Source organism: Solanum pennellii, chromosome 7 (genome assembly GCF_001406875.1).
Source record: "Solanum pennellii chromosome 7, SPENNV200".
In the NCBI taxonomy this organism is placed as follows: Eukaryota; Viridiplantae; Streptophyta; class Magnoliopsida; order Solanales; family Solanaceae; genus Solanum; species Solanum pennellii.
The window spans coordinates 4,708,853-4,724,253 of record NC_028643.1 but is presented as its reverse complement, the minus strand read 5'-3'; the positions used below and the strand labels follow the sequence as shown (position 1 = coordinate 4,724,253).

General features: G+C 32.6%; 2 protein-coding genes and 1 pseudogene across 2 annotated transcripts; all 3 read right to left on the bottom strand.

The window, feature by feature from the left end:
* Positions 1 to 2,693: 2,693 nt before the first annotated feature.
* Positions 2,694 to 4,370, bottom strand: LOC107026181 (putative F-box protein At4g38870). Its single transcript, XM_015227058.2, has one exon. The coding sequence runs from the start codon at positions 4,060 to 4,062 to the stop codon at positions 2,899 to 2,901; it is 1,164 nt and encodes a 387-aa protein (XP_015082544.2). The 5' UTR covers positions 4,063 to 4,370; the 3' UTR covers positions 2,694 to 2,898.
* Positions 4,371 to 4,603: 233 nt separating this feature from the next.
* LOC107024759 lies at positions 4,604 to 7,695 on the bottom strand (annotated as a pseudogene).
* LOC107026180 (F-box/kelch-repeat protein At3g27150-like) lies at positions 7,695 to 10,385 on the bottom strand. Its single transcript, XM_015227057.2, has 2 exons — positions 10,169 to 10,385; positions 7,695 to 9,133 (listed from the first exon to the last, which is right to left on the bottom strand). Exon 2 carries the CDS (start codon positions 9,121 to 9,123, stop codon positions 7,870 to 7,872), a length of 1,254 nt encoding a protein of 417 aa, XP_015082543.1. The 5' UTR covers positions 9,124 to 9,133; positions 10,169 to 10,385; the 3' UTR covers positions 7,695 to 7,869.
* Between the last annotated feature and the right edge of the window lie 5,016 nt (positions 10,386 to 15,401).

The window sequence follows — 15,401 nt, the reverse complement described above, 5'->3', positions numbered from 1 at the left end:
TGGTTTAAGATATTAGGAAGAAATTTTGTTCTAAGTTTGAGTGATAGTTTAGAAGGCAAAACATATGATTATCTCAACTTGGCACGGATTAATTTATATAATATTACAATCTAATCCCTCTTTTTGCGTATTTACACGTTATTATATCGACATGTCTACCTACTTTTAAAAATAACATGAAACACAAATGAGCCTTTTATTTTAGTGTTAAAAGGGTATCAATATTTTTTAATATTAGGTGTGCATAGATAGATGCTTACGATGTGTTTGGTATGGAGAAAAAATATTTTCTGGAAAATGTTATCAATTCTCCATTTTGGTTGACTTAAATGTTTGAAAAATATTTTCAAAATCAACTCATATTCCTCAAATTTAAGAAAATGACTTCTCTTCCAAAATTGAGGAAAACATTTTTTTAAAATCTATTTCATCCTTTAATTTTTTTTTCTTCCCTACACATACCTTTTACCCAACACTCTCCATTTTGAAAAAAAATTCAATATATTTTTATCCCTAGCACTAAACTAGCCTCCCCCTCCGCACCTCAAGCAAAAAATTAAAAAATTGAATTAAAAAAATTGACAGGTATGGCTTGGGTGGAGTGGGGGCTGGGTTGGCATAAAAATGAAATTTAAAAAAAATTGAAGTATTGTTCAAAAATATTTTTTTAAAATAAAATAAATTGATTGGGGTGGCGCCCGGGGGAGGGGAGAGGGGAGAGGGGAGAGGTGCCATAAAAATATTTTTTAAAAAAATTTGATATATTTATCAAAAATAATTTTTATTTTTTAAAAACATTAACGGGTGACAGCAGAAGTGGTGTGAATTTTTTTGAAAAATTAAATAGAAATACTTTTCAAAAGCAATTTTTTGCGGTAGCGAGTAGGGATTGGTTAGTTTAAAAAAAATCTTCAAAAAAAATATTTTGAAAGATATTTCAAAAGTTTTCATTTTTACGCCAATCCGTACTCCTACCCTCCTCCCCTACCCCCACCCAGGCCATTCCTATAAAAAAAAATTAAGAAACATTTATTTTTAAAAAATATTTCAAATTTAAATTATTTATTTTTTCAATTTTTAAGCCGATCTACCCCCTACCACCATCCAAGCCACCCTTACTCATCAACCAAAAATAAAAAAACAAGTTAAACATCCATTTGTTTTCTAAGAAAACATTTTCCTTTCCTACCAAACACATCCTTAGTTGAACAAGTTTTCAACTATAGCCATGTGAAAACATGAAGTTAATCTCTCTCTATCCTTTCTAGATCACATATCAAAGGAAAAATGTCTACTACTAGTATGGAACTAAGCTTCAACATCATGGATCTTCCTTGTGAAGTCTTGGTGGATATACTCACTAGACTTCCCCTCAAACATGTCCATCAACTTCAAACTATTTCAAAGTTGTGGCTCACTAACATCTCTACTCCACATTTCAAAACACTCTACAACATGAAATCCATGACTCGTCCTCGCGCACTTGTAGTTCAACAATCTGATCAAACATATTCAGCCAGTGGCCTCGGACCTATTAGTCGAATTTTCACAATTTCGACTATAGACCTTGCTAGCCACAACATCAATATTCAGATATATCATTTAAGTTTTAAAATCATTGAACATGAATACTCCTTTTGTGTCTCATCAAACCTCATCATTTTTCAACATAAAGTATGCAATTTTACAACTAGAGAAATAATAAATTTATCAAATAATTCAAGTGATCCATCATTTTGTTTCGCTGTGGCGTATATATAGACCTTCTATCAATACATACAAGATTGTCCATCTATTTCGTCGTAACAAATTATTAGATACTCATTGAAGTCTTGGAGATTGGATTTGAAACTCTCACACTAAGAGATGGTGGACCAATTCCTACCTCTAGGCAATTAGTTGCGCGTAAAGAATACTTTTCTTATTTGATTGATGCAACATGTGTAGATGGTGTAATGTATTGGTTAGTTAGAATAATGGAAGAAGGGGCACATATCATATCAATGGGAAGTGTAAATGAAGAATTTTTAACTATTAGTTGTGCTAAAGAATATGATCATACACTATTTAGGCAAGGACAGTTAGTTGATTTGAATGGGAAACTCTGTTTAGCTTTCTACTCGAAAGTGTTGTCAAGAATGAGTCTGTTCTTGCTCAAAGATCGTACTACGAACCAAACATGGGTCAGGGAATATGATATCAACTTATCGTGTATGGGAGATTGGGTGAGAATAGTAGGGTATGTACCACTTGAAGGTAACAATGGTGACATCCTTATTAATGGTACAACGCCTTTACGCTACAACATTAAAGAGAAAAGGGGAAGAAAGGTGCAAAAATCAAATGTCAACTATACTTGCTTGTATTACGATAGATGTTTTACGTTAGGAGTGAGAGATTTACCATCGAAGCCTTGAAACTGTGACATACTCTGACTTGATTCGCGCCTAAATTTTTAAAAAATGATATGCAGCTGATCTATCTAACATTCTAAACTTTATGAAACATTTATCTGTCAATCTTCAGGATTTGTGTGGTTATACTATGTAATAGTTATGCCGGTTCTAGTTATTTTATCTTCTGTCTGTCATAAAATAATACATAGATTTCTTCATAACTTATACCTATATTGCAAATCAAGCACCATGATATGACTTACGCATAATTTAATACATGAACAATTTACCTCCTAATCAGCTACCGAACGACCCCTAAATCTCCACAATCATCTCATCAAGAGACTCCTATTTTGCATATTTAGATTCTTGATACCCTTCCCTTAACAGAGTCTCTTTAAGCCATTTTGCATCCCTTTTCAATGAACTACATAGCTAAAATTTCACTAGGTAGAAGACTCAAAACATATTTGGAGTACAACATCATTAATACAAAGATCCACTAATTAGATAGAAAATCTACAGTTTGTTGCATTGTGCTTTCTAACTTAAAACATCTATCAAAGTACAAGCCAATATGAATGTTCATTTTAGGCCTAGGTAGACTTCTAAACCTATTCTCTTCAATGTTATAGAGGATAAGTTGTTTACCATCAATAACAATGTCTCCATTGTTGCCTTGTAATTGTACATACCCTACTATTTTGAACCAACTCCCCATACCAGCTGATAAATTGATAGTATGTTCCTTTACCCATTCTTGGTTCGTCCGATCCTTGACAAAGTATAGATCCATCCTGAATAATTCTTCTGAGTAGTAAGCTAAACATAACCTCCCATTCAAATCTGCTAACTGAACATTCTCGAGTATCGGTGCCTCCTCCACATAAGGATTATTTGGGCAACCAATGGAACTCAAGAAATTCTCACTTTCAATATCCATTGAAATGATACGCCTTTCCTTTCGAAGTCCTCTTTCAAGCAACCAATGAACTACACCATTTACACATGTTGACTCTATCTTACTAGAAAACCATTCTTGGTGTGTCAGGGCTTTCCAAGAACTAGGAACTGGTCCTCCATCTCGTAGTGTAAGAGTCTCAAATCGGAACTCTACAGGGGTACCACCATAGTTGAAGTTGTAGTCATGGCCAGGTTTGGTACCATATAAATGGACAACCTTGTATGTATTGTTGGATGGGATATACGAAGCATCGAAACTAATTGATGGATGACTTGATATTGGTATGTCTATGATCTCTTTTGTTGTAGGATTGCATACCTTGTGATTGAAAATGATGAGATTGGATGATATGGTGAAGGAGTGTTGAGGGGCCATAATATCCTCAAAACTGAACTCTTCCTGGATCTCACTGTTGTCAATATTGAGGTCCATAGCTGATATAATGATGGTTCGACTAATCATTTCCCATCTCGGTGAAAACTTGGTGTCAGGTACTTGAACTACACGTGCTTGAGGACGATTCATGGATTTCACGTTGTAGAGTCTTCTGAAATGTGGACTAGAGATTATTTTGAACCATAACTTTGAAACAGTTTGAAGTTGGTGTACATGTTTGAGTGAAAGCCTAGAGAATATGTCCACCAAGACTTCACAAGGCAGAGTCATGATGTTGGAACTCATCAATGCCATTGCACTATCCATCCTTCAACTGCTTAATTCGTGGCGTAGACGGGAGAAAGAAAGAAAGATCAAAGTTGTTAACTTCATCTTCTATATCTCCAGTATAGATTAGTATTATATAGTAATGAAGATGAGACTTTGAATACCTTTTAATTTATTAATTAGCTGCCAGAGAGAGAGACAGCCTTGATTTACTTGTTATTTTTAATAGTGCCAACAGCCTTCATTGACTTCTAATACAGCTATGCGCCTTAAGTTCCTCAACTCTTCAAAGGCTCTTTGGTGGCTCTCCGTCCACTCCCAAGGCCGGTTCTTCTTTGGGTGGAGCAATGACGGGATTCACCAGCCCCAGAAATATACTTGTTGGATATTTTAAAATAATTTGAGACATGTTTTGGTGATGTGCATCTGTCAACAACTTGATCAACAAGTATTACTTCCCTTTGTCTCCAAGTAATGCATAGTGAAAATGTTTTCCTCTTCTCCAAGCTTCACCGCCTAAGCTCTAGGACACACAACTAAGTGAAGTAGTAAGACTTGGCCAATTTTCAAAACGACTTGCTTATTTTGTAGTATTTATATTTTGTTGATGCTTGTATGTGCTAGACGTGTGTGTTCTTATTATAAAAGCTGGTCGATTAGGTCTCTGAAGACTCGTGCCTTCTCCTACCAACATTACAATGACATCTGACATTTTAGGACGATCATTTGAATCTTCTTGCACGCACAAGAGTGCAACATTGATACACTTTATCACCTCACTTCTATTGCATGAGTCAAGTAACGACTTCTCTGTTAATTGTATTTCCCTTTCTTCTATCCACATTCTCCATGCCTGTGATAACTTCCAGTTAGATATCAAAACTTGCAAAAAGGACAAAAATGATGTAGGTCTGAGTTACATAACCTAACAAGTTTAATGCTTCTTCTGATTGGTAAAATCCTGAATTCTTTCTTCCACTGATTATCTCAAGTATGACAACTCCGAAACTGAATACATCTGACTTGATGGAAAACAGACCATCTGATGCATACTCAGGAGACATATAGCCACTTGATTACACCATGTCGAAAACTTGTTAGATGCATTTTACAAAAACAAAAGGAGAAAACGATCGATAGGAAGGAATGTTGTATACTTACTAGGTCCCCACTATTTTCTCTGTCTTTGCTTCTGTTCTTTTTCCTTCAACAATCCGGGCCAATCCAAAGTCCGCAATCTTTGGATTCATCTCATCATCTAGTAAAATGTTGCTGGCTTTTAAATCTCTATGAATGATCCTTAGTCGTGAATCATGGTGGAGATAAGCAAGTTCTCGTCCAATGCCCAATATGATGTCATAGCGCGTCTTCCAATCCAATAATTTGCAAAGTTCTCCATCTTGCATAAATATCATGACAAAGACAAAATCTTGTAAATAGAATAGGAGCTTGAGAATAAAGAACAGATCTTGGCAAACTTACCAACTATGAATGTATCTAAACTTTTATGTGGCATATATTCGTATTATAAAATTTGTTCCGTTGCATTGATGCAATAGCCCAAAAGCCTGACCAGATTTCTGTGTTGAAGTTTTGCAATTAAAGTTGCTTCATTCTTAAATTCATCTATGCCTTGTCCTGAATGACTAGATAACCTTTTCACTGCAATTTCTTTTTCACCAGGAAAGATGCCCTGCCAAAAGTTTTTCAACTCAGTACTATTGGTCAATGCGGTGTGTCCATTCTAGTCCACAGAGATGTAAGATTTTAATTTTAACCTTGTAAACAGGACCGAATCCTCCTTATCCGAGCTTATTTGCATTTGAGAAGTTGTCTGTAGCAGCCAAAATGTTCTCCAAGTGAAAGTATGGAACATCAATCGCTTCATCACTGTTTTCATTCATCAATACTTTCGCTTCTCCTTCAGCTTTGTGCCACTGAGATTTATGTGCCCCTTTACTTCTATCTGAAATAGAAAGGGGGAGGATTTCATTACCTCAATTGGATTGAGAATGAACATCTATCTTGAAGAACTTTGATGCAAATATTGGTTGGACCTCAGAACTTATCGTTAATTCTTTTTAAGAATTATTCTATCTTAAGTTCTAGTTTGCTCGAACAACTCCTCAACACAGGACAGGGAAAAGGAGAATCATTGTTGTTTTAAGTGTTAATGTTAATAAGAATTTCTATCCATAACGTAGTACCATTATGAAATAAAGAACCAAGCTATGTTATATTAAGCTACTCTAACCTTCAGGTGAGCCGCGTTTGACAAAGATACTCCTTCCTGTTTCATTTTCGCTGAGGTGTTGCAGATTGAATAGATTGCCTCTCCAAATTGAACAGGTACTGGAACCATCATAAGTATAAGCAGTGCAAGAGCAATCATTGAAACAAGTAGATCTAGACTCTGACGCTTCGCTAATGGTGATATTAGTATCTGGAGAAGCAGGTAATCTCATAATTGAATTCATCCAAAAACTATCCTCATCTTTATTAATTGCACTGCACTTTAACTTCTCATTTCTTACACAGCCACTCATATAATCATTCAAACTCCATTCTCTATATGATCTAGGCTTGAAACCGCTTAAACAGTTGCAGGATGAATTAGCATTATTGCAAACTCCAAATGCCCCACAATAAGCATAAACATCACATTGTTCTCTAGGTTGAGACCACAATAGAGTCCAACCATACGAGTTCGTTGATTTTTCCTGAGACATCTATTTTCAACTTTGGTGGCCTTGAACTAGTATAATTAGAAATGGAATATGTAAAATATGATCCATTTCCATTGTCGATATAGTTGTAATTGTACGTGTAGTCTAACCCCATTTCAGGGAACGGGCTGAACTTATGACCATTCCATGAACCACTTGCCCAAAACTGTTTAGTCCTATTCCATTTTATAACAAATCGAGCATGGATGGGGTCTAGTTCTAGAGAATACAATCCTGGTGCTGGATCACTCAAACTCTTCCATGAAATCAGAACCTGTCCCCTTTGTGTACGACGTTTGTCATATCCAAGCTTAGCACCAGGCAACAATGTATCTGTTGGATAGTCGAAACTTTCCCATAGTATTAAAGGTGTTGATGAATTTGACATATCACTCAAAATCAAATGCATCGTCACGCAGAACTGCTATGACTAAATGATTTGAAGTAATAATACTAGCAGCATGTGTTGTCCAAACTATACCTTGAAATTTATCGATAAGCACCAGGTTGCCATGAAGAATTGTTAAGTTAGTAGTACCATAATGAAGTGGTTTATCCCTATTTGCTACCTATACTACATTTTGCCATAAAACAGTGTTCTTGTACCATATGCCTATGTAGTAGTTGAAAGAATTACCTGGTTTGAAGAAACCAAGCTCAAATTTCTCACCTGATGAGACTATTGTTTTGCCAAATGAAAGAGATCTATTCGCGGAAATAGTGTCCCCTCCAAGACATAGATTACTGTTGAGACTGAAGCATAAAAAGAGTAGTAGAAGCCAATGATTGTTCATTTCGATGGCTACACATAACACGAATATGGCTGAAACATCATGCCAAGCGACCCAACATTTTTTATGTAACGGTAGCAGTATATATGAGCCACTTTTATAACGAGACGTATATCAGGTTTAAATGACAAAGTAGAAGAGCGCATCAGACCCATTCCCCGTATTAAAATAACAGCTTCAATATAAATCATAATAATGCAAATTACATCAAACATAGCAGAGCAAACAGTAGTGAATATATGCAAGAAAATATCAGAAACCAGTGGCCATATGCCACTTATATATTTTGATCATATTACATAAGTTGTTTGCTAGATAAATGGCATTATTCAAGCTACCATAACAGAACAGTTTAAGATAAAGCTACTAAGTCGATTTCGACCACTGTCAAGAGGTTTCCACTGCAACTCAATTGCATCAGGATCTGGACAGCAAGTATATATAGCCATGGAATTACCCGAATAAGAGGCTGAAGACAAAGCAGCTCCGATTACAAGAAGTTCATTTCCCAATGACTTGAAAGCAATGCCCCATCCTCTGTTTGAATCAGCTCTCACTGGCACTTGTCCTAACATTTTCCAAGTGTTGGTTTTTTTCAGGTAAAGCTTCAGCTTGTTTGAAGATGCCTCGAGTGAGTACAGCTCGTTGTTCACGACAGCAATGAGGGGTGGTGAGTGGCATGTTAGGACTGGATCATCCCTCAACATGTCCGGAATCAGCTCCCACTTGTTGCTACCCTCATCGAAGAATTCTCCACAGGTAAGCTCTCCGTTCTCATTCCTCCCCCCAATCACGTAGAATTTGTTGTCCATGTAACATCCTGAACAAAGCTTCCTCTTCCTCTTCATCCTCGGTAGTGTCTCCCACGATCTACTATTGGGGTTGTATTTCTCAGCTGTGTCATAGACCTCACTATTCGCCATAATACCAACACCACCAGCAACAAAAGCAGAGGTGCCACAAGTAGCTGATGCAAATAAACATCTTGGATTAACCATAGAAGGACCTTTGTACCAACAATTCGTTGCTAATTCAAACCTCCATATAACTAGGCCATCGATCTCCCTACCCGAAACAAGTAAATGTGTGCCTGCACAAAGCGATTCCTTATCGCCAAATTTGAAACACACATCTGATGGTAAGTCAGGGATTTTCCTCCGGGACTTAAACTCACGATCAAACGTCCACCAGTTAGTCTCCCCACTTGCTAACATATATACTGAAGGTTCTCTAAATCCATTCTCTTTACGAATCTCAAATATCTCACCGCTCTTTAGAAGCGTTGAACATCTCTTGTTAACGAGGCTAAGTTTCCAATACTCCCACCTAGGAAACCTGGCTAAAATCTCACTCTCAAGCTCATAGCTAAGTGAGGGATAATCTGCATCCTGAGGTTGTCTATCTGAATTTTCACCTCTCGAAGATTCAGGTCGAGAGATTCTAACTTTTTTAGATGAATGGCTCTTGAAAGTGACCCAATCACCATATCTAAGATGAGATTTGACATCAACATCATAGTTAACGCGACGAAGATCCAAGTCTAGCTTTCCTTCTTCAGGTACTGTTTTGTTTAAGTCCAACATCCTCTTAAACCTTCAAAGCATCAAATCATATGCAATTAGCCTGAAATAGGAATAGAGCTAAAATAGACAAACAACATCTATCACAACAAAACATACCAAAACATGTGAAATCAAGATAAAGGAGAATCTCAATAACTCGGTTATCTGCCTAAACTTTCACCTTATATGTCAGTATTCGATTCCCCACATTGTAATCCCTTTCACCTTGAGAAAACTAGCTAATAAGTGTGACAAAAAAAAGGGGCAACAAGACCACTTTAGTATTTGGGCATGCTAAGGGCCGAAGCTAGAATATCAGCTACGATCTAAATCCATTAGCTTTAGTTTAAACCATGTAATTGTCTTTAAAATCTTTTGAATTTATACATTTTACCTAGTAATATAAAAGAGAAATCTAAAACTCATAAATTTTAAATCTTGGCTCTGCCTCTGTCTAAAAACTTTGAAAAGAAATCAAAGTATTGTGCTTGAAACAAGCAAGTAACACCTATCAAATTAGTCCATATAACATACCATATTTGTAAAACCATTTTATACCTTTTGGAAGGTCAAGAAAGTTCCACTTTCCTAATGGATAGGTAAGTAGAGGGAGAACTAGACGTATTTTGCTAGACAATGATATGATGTTGAGACTAATAAAACATAACTTTTCTTTTTTAGGTAATTGTAGTAATTGATAACACATATACCCAATACCAAACATAATTGCCTCAAATGACAAAAATCAAAAGGAATTAAGTTATATATAACATTTAAAAAAAAAAAAAAAAATCTCTTCCACCTAGAATGCTTATAACATAAAAGTCAAAATCAAAATTAGTTTCCACATGTAAATTCAATATGAAAACTATACTAACTTTAATTTCAAGAATTCATTATTGAATCAAGATTAAACTCAAGAACAATAAATACACACACACAAAAATATAAAAACAAAACAAATAACATACAATAATTTACTATAAATCCACAAAGAACAAATAAATAACATACACATTATATTTACTCCAAAATAAAGTTTAAAAGAACCTAAAAACTAATTTACCTTAAATTAAATTGGATTTTGAGAAAATCCAAACAATTTTTCTTCCTTTATTTCACTTATTTGAGTTTCATTCACCTTCTTGAGCTCCAGCTTTTCTTGCTCTGTTGTTTAATTTTATTTAAAAAAAATTCTCTTTAATGGGGTTGGAGACAAGGTTATGGCAAGTGGAGAAACTTCACCACTTACTATACTATTTTATATGCTAATGGAAACTTATTATATTAAACCATAGTACTAAACTCTTATGGCAGTTATAGAGTACTATATTATATTATATATTATTATTATAAAAAGTAAGAATAAATTATTCAAAGAGGAAAATAAAGTTAGCAATTGGCTAGAATCCACCAATTAGATTATGGCATGAACCATCTACCAAAGTAGTAGTGGTTATTATTGCATCACAATCTACTATCAATGTGAAAACTTATAAAATGAATCAATGCACATTAAACAAAATCTTATTCCTTTTATAATAATCATTCTTTCTAATTTATGTGTAGGTACTTGATTGACTATATAATTTAAGAATGAAGGAAAGATTTTTAAAATTTGTAATATAAAATTTAAGTCATAAATATTTATGCAAAAATATAAATTTTAAAATTAGATTATACTTTCTTCGTTTAAAAAAAGATCTATTTTTCTTTTTAGTCAGTTAAAATTGATGATCCTTTTTCTTTTTTGGCAATACTTTAGTTTCAGTTTTCCACTAATTACGTGAATGCTTAAGGCGACAAGATTAAAGAGTATTTTGATACATTTATAACTTTAATTTAAGACCACAAAATTGAAAAATAATCTTTATTTTCTTAAACTTTGTATTAAATCAACTAGGTTATACAGAGTGAAGTAACTAAATATCGAAAGATGACTTTCTTTTAGCTGACTAAAAATGAATGAATAATTACCTAAATTGAGACAAAAAAAATATTAATCTGACAATTATCTTGAAAATACGATATAGAGAGGACCTGGTATTAAAAATTTTAAAATATTATATTCACATTGTTCTTCAAAAGATTTAAATCTTTATTCCTTTTAGAAAATACATATAATACGAATCTATACAAATCTAAATTACTTGAACCTAATGAATTCTTCACTCAGGTTTGATTTTGTTTCATTTACCTGCTTTGTAGTCATGCTTTTTTTTACCCCTTCCTCAGGAGCTTCTACTTTTGCTCCATTAGTGATTCGAACTCACAATTTTAAGAATGAAAGTGAGAGTTACTTACCATCCGAACAATTATCTCTGGTCTTTTTTCTTTTGTGGTCATGCTTACTTCTCTTAATTTAATTTTTTCTTGTAATAATATTCTAACCTAATTCTTATTCTTATTAATTTCATTGACATATGATAACTACATTGTAAGCCTATTAGTATTGTACAACACGTTTTTGATACTTGTACTAGAGACAAATATTACTAGTAAAAAGGTTATTGCCTTATTTATTCTTAACACTTTGTTTGGATCATTGTTACCTATGTTTAATAATGTATTGTGTTATATTGTACTTTATTGTACTGTAATGTATGGTAGATACAATGTTTGGCTAGATTGTATTGTTTGTTGTTGTTTAATAACATTTTAGTTGTTTGGTTTGATTGTATCGTATTGTATTGTAATTTATAAATTTACTAAAATATCCTTAATTATTCTAGGGTAAGAGGTTTGACTAGATTTAAATAATTAAGGTAAGGGGTAAAATAGTATTTGAAATATTATGTAAAAGATATAATTGAAAAAAGAAATTAAGTAACAATGAGAATACACCAAATTGGTTGTTCCATAAAATAGGGGTTTTCATTGTTACGTAACAATGAAATTTAACAATACAATATAATACATTTTAAGTAACAAATCAAAACAAACATTGTAGGTATAGTAACGACACAATACAATACAATGGATAACAATGATTCAAACATAGTGTAAGAGGTAGGTAATCTCATTCTTGCTAAATCTTTCCTTATTTAGGTTTTCTAATCTTTCATTCATAATTAATCAATTATAATAATCCAAATTAATTAATTTTAATTTACAACCATGCGTAGAGAAAGTGGTATGAACGCAACCCTAGAAAGTGGAAGTCCCCATTGGATAAGGACTCTCTTTATTTGTATTTTATTCCAAGATTTAATGTTGCCTGTCCACTGATTAGTTGGTGGATTTGCCTTTTTAATCTTTATTTGGTTCTACTTTCTATACATTTTTATATTCTTAATTATGTTAAACCCTAAGTTTCACTGTCATAATCGTGTTGGCTTTGCATTTGCACAAGTGTGTATCCCCCAGATTTCAAAAAAAGTTGAAATACTTAAAATTATTAATCATATTATTTTTCTTTCCCCCCTTTTTTAGTTGTCTTTTTCAATCCTGTAGTGGTATGTGTTGTTTGATAGCTGGTTTGAAGATGAATTATATATGTATTAAATTATAAATAAGTATATTATGTTTAATCGATAGTTAAGAGGTAAGTAATTTATGTATAAAATTAATATGGTATTTGATTTGTAATTTGAAAATTCAATATGTATAAATTATTAGAGAAATTAATGTATTATTTTATGTAAAAAATTGAGTAGCTAATATATAAATAACTAAATTAACATGATTAATACATACATAAAATAATATATAAATTCTCTTATAACTAATTCCTACATTATTAATATTAGCATAATTCTAAAAAATGACCAAACCATCACTAAGTTTTCACAAGACACTAATTGGAGAACAGGTCTGGAAAGATTGAATTTGAATTTAACAGTAAATTAATTGACCAACCTCTTCTTATAATATTTAGAAAAAGAAATTATTTAATTGTATTCGTGTATATATGGGGAGATTGCATAAGTTAATTGTAGGATAAATACGATTAGACTTATCTTCATATTATATATTTAAATTTTGGGATAATGTACAAGTACCCCCTCAACCTATGCCCGAAATCACAGAGACACACTTATACTATACTAAGGTCTTATTACCCCATGAACTTATTTTATAAGTAATTTTCTATTCCTTTTCGGCCTATGTGGCACTAGCTTGAAAAAAAAAAGTCAACCAACATTGGATCCACAAGATAGTGCCACGTAGGCTGAAAAGGGGTAGAAAATTATTAATAAAATAAGTTCAGGGGTAATAAGACTTTAGTATAGTATAAGTGTGTCTCTGAGATTTCGGGCATAGATTGAGGGGGTACTTGTGCATTATCCCTTAAATTTTACTTATATTCGGTTATACTATAAATAATTACGTAATTTATCACTAATTAAGAGTTTATATCATATATTGGAAAAAATAAACTTAAAATATATATATTTCTGCTATCAGATACATTAATATTGAAAGAGAAGCGAGCAAGAGGGGGAGGAAAAAGAGCGAGACAGTCATGGATATATCCCATATATATATATGGGGATCCGGCTCCTCTCCATCTCTCTTCTCTCCATCTTTCCAAAGTTCTAACTTGGATTAGAGACAAATGTCATAGTTTAAAATTAATGGTTGAGATTTAATTGATTAAAATAAAGTCCTAACCATAATTATTTGTTTCCATATATCTATTTCTTAAATATTTTTTCAATCTAATAATCCTAGATCTACATTATATTTTTCTTAAGTATATATAAAAGAATTTCTTTTCTTAATTACTTGAGTAACTTTTACTTTTTTCCCCTAACGTTTGTCATTTCTCAAATAATATTGCCAAATAAAAAATTTAAAAAAAATTGTGATGTAACATTTTTTTTCTAATTTTAGGAGTAAAATAAATTTTGTCACTCGACTTTAAATTCTTTCTTACTCTCTAATTGGAGTCCATATTGCTCTATAGACATTGTAGGTCTTAATACTCTTTTAGAATAATAAAAACGTTTTAACTTTATTATAATTTTTTTCAAAAAAGTAAAAAAAGATATTAAAAGTTTTATATATGTATGCGGGTATCAAATAATTTTTTAAAATATATTTTAGGAAAATATAATGGATTTGCAAAAAATATTTAAGAAGCAAATATATGAAAGTAAATAACTACGGTTAGGACTTTACTTTAATCAATTGAATCTTAACCATTAATTTTAAACAATGACATGTGTCTCAAATCCAAGCTAGAACTTGAAGAAAATGGAGAGAAAAGAAACGGGGAGGAGCCGGACCCGTGTGTACGTGCGCGCGTGCGTGAGTGTGAATTACACCACATACGAGCGAGGAAGGCGGGCAATATTTTATCTATGTATCTCAGATACATGTGAAACCACTTGAATTACAATGTATCTAGAACAAATTATATTTAATTTTGATGTCGTGTATCCCAAGTTAACTGTATATCTAAACGTGTTTGGACACACCAAAATCTGATATAATTCATAATATTACAAAATAGAGTATATCTAAATAATGAACTCCTAAATTAGTGAGATTCTTCAAATTTCCCTTATTAGTAATACATTTACTTTAAAAAATTACAACTGATAAACATTTTTCCATTATATTCAGACCTATATATAATATCATTCTTTATAATAACATTTCATCATTATGTTTATTTTAAACTTCATCTTTCATATTATATTATATTATATATATTTTCTACGATATTTTACTATAACAATAAAATAAAATAAAAAAGTATCCATAAACAATGCTCTAATTAGGCCTTATATATATGCAAAAGTTAGAGTATAGTTCAATTAAACGGTAACAATGCCCAAAAATAGTTAAATACAAGTCAAAAATATTGTGGATAATTGGGAGTTAAATTATGGGAAAATTGTATATAATAGCAAACTAATAACCTAAATTAAATGGAGTAGCTAGGGTTTGATTTAATTGTGCTCCATAGCAAACGTTAGCCAAAGTTTGCCAGGCGTCTCTCTCCCAAAAATCTCGCTCGCCCCTCTCCCATTCTCGCTCGCCACTCTCCCTCCGCTCGCCTCTCTCGCTTTATACACAGAAGTGTATAAATTCTGTTTCTGTTTTGTATAAAGCGAGAGAAAATTGTATATACACATGCAAAAACATATATCTTCGTGTTATACACTTAATTATACAATTTACAAACATTTTACTTCAATTCAATTGTAGATAAATGCAAATTTTATACAAATATTGCAGAGAAAAAGGCCAACTAATTATACAATTGCAGTGAAATACAATTTTCTCTAGCTTTATACAACAGAAGTGTATATATTATGTTTCTGTTTTTGTATAAAGCGAGAGAAAAA

What these genes read in the sequence shown, in the direction of transcription:
- LOC107026180 (XM_015227057.2), bottom strand. Translation starts at nt 9,123, where the DNA reads ATGTTGGACTTAAACAAAACAGTACCTGAAGAAGGAAAGCTAGACTTG.
- LOC107026181 (XM_015227058.2), bottom strand. Translation starts at nt 4,062, where the DNA reads ATGGATAGTGCAATGGCATTGATGAGTTCCAACATCATGACTCTGCCT.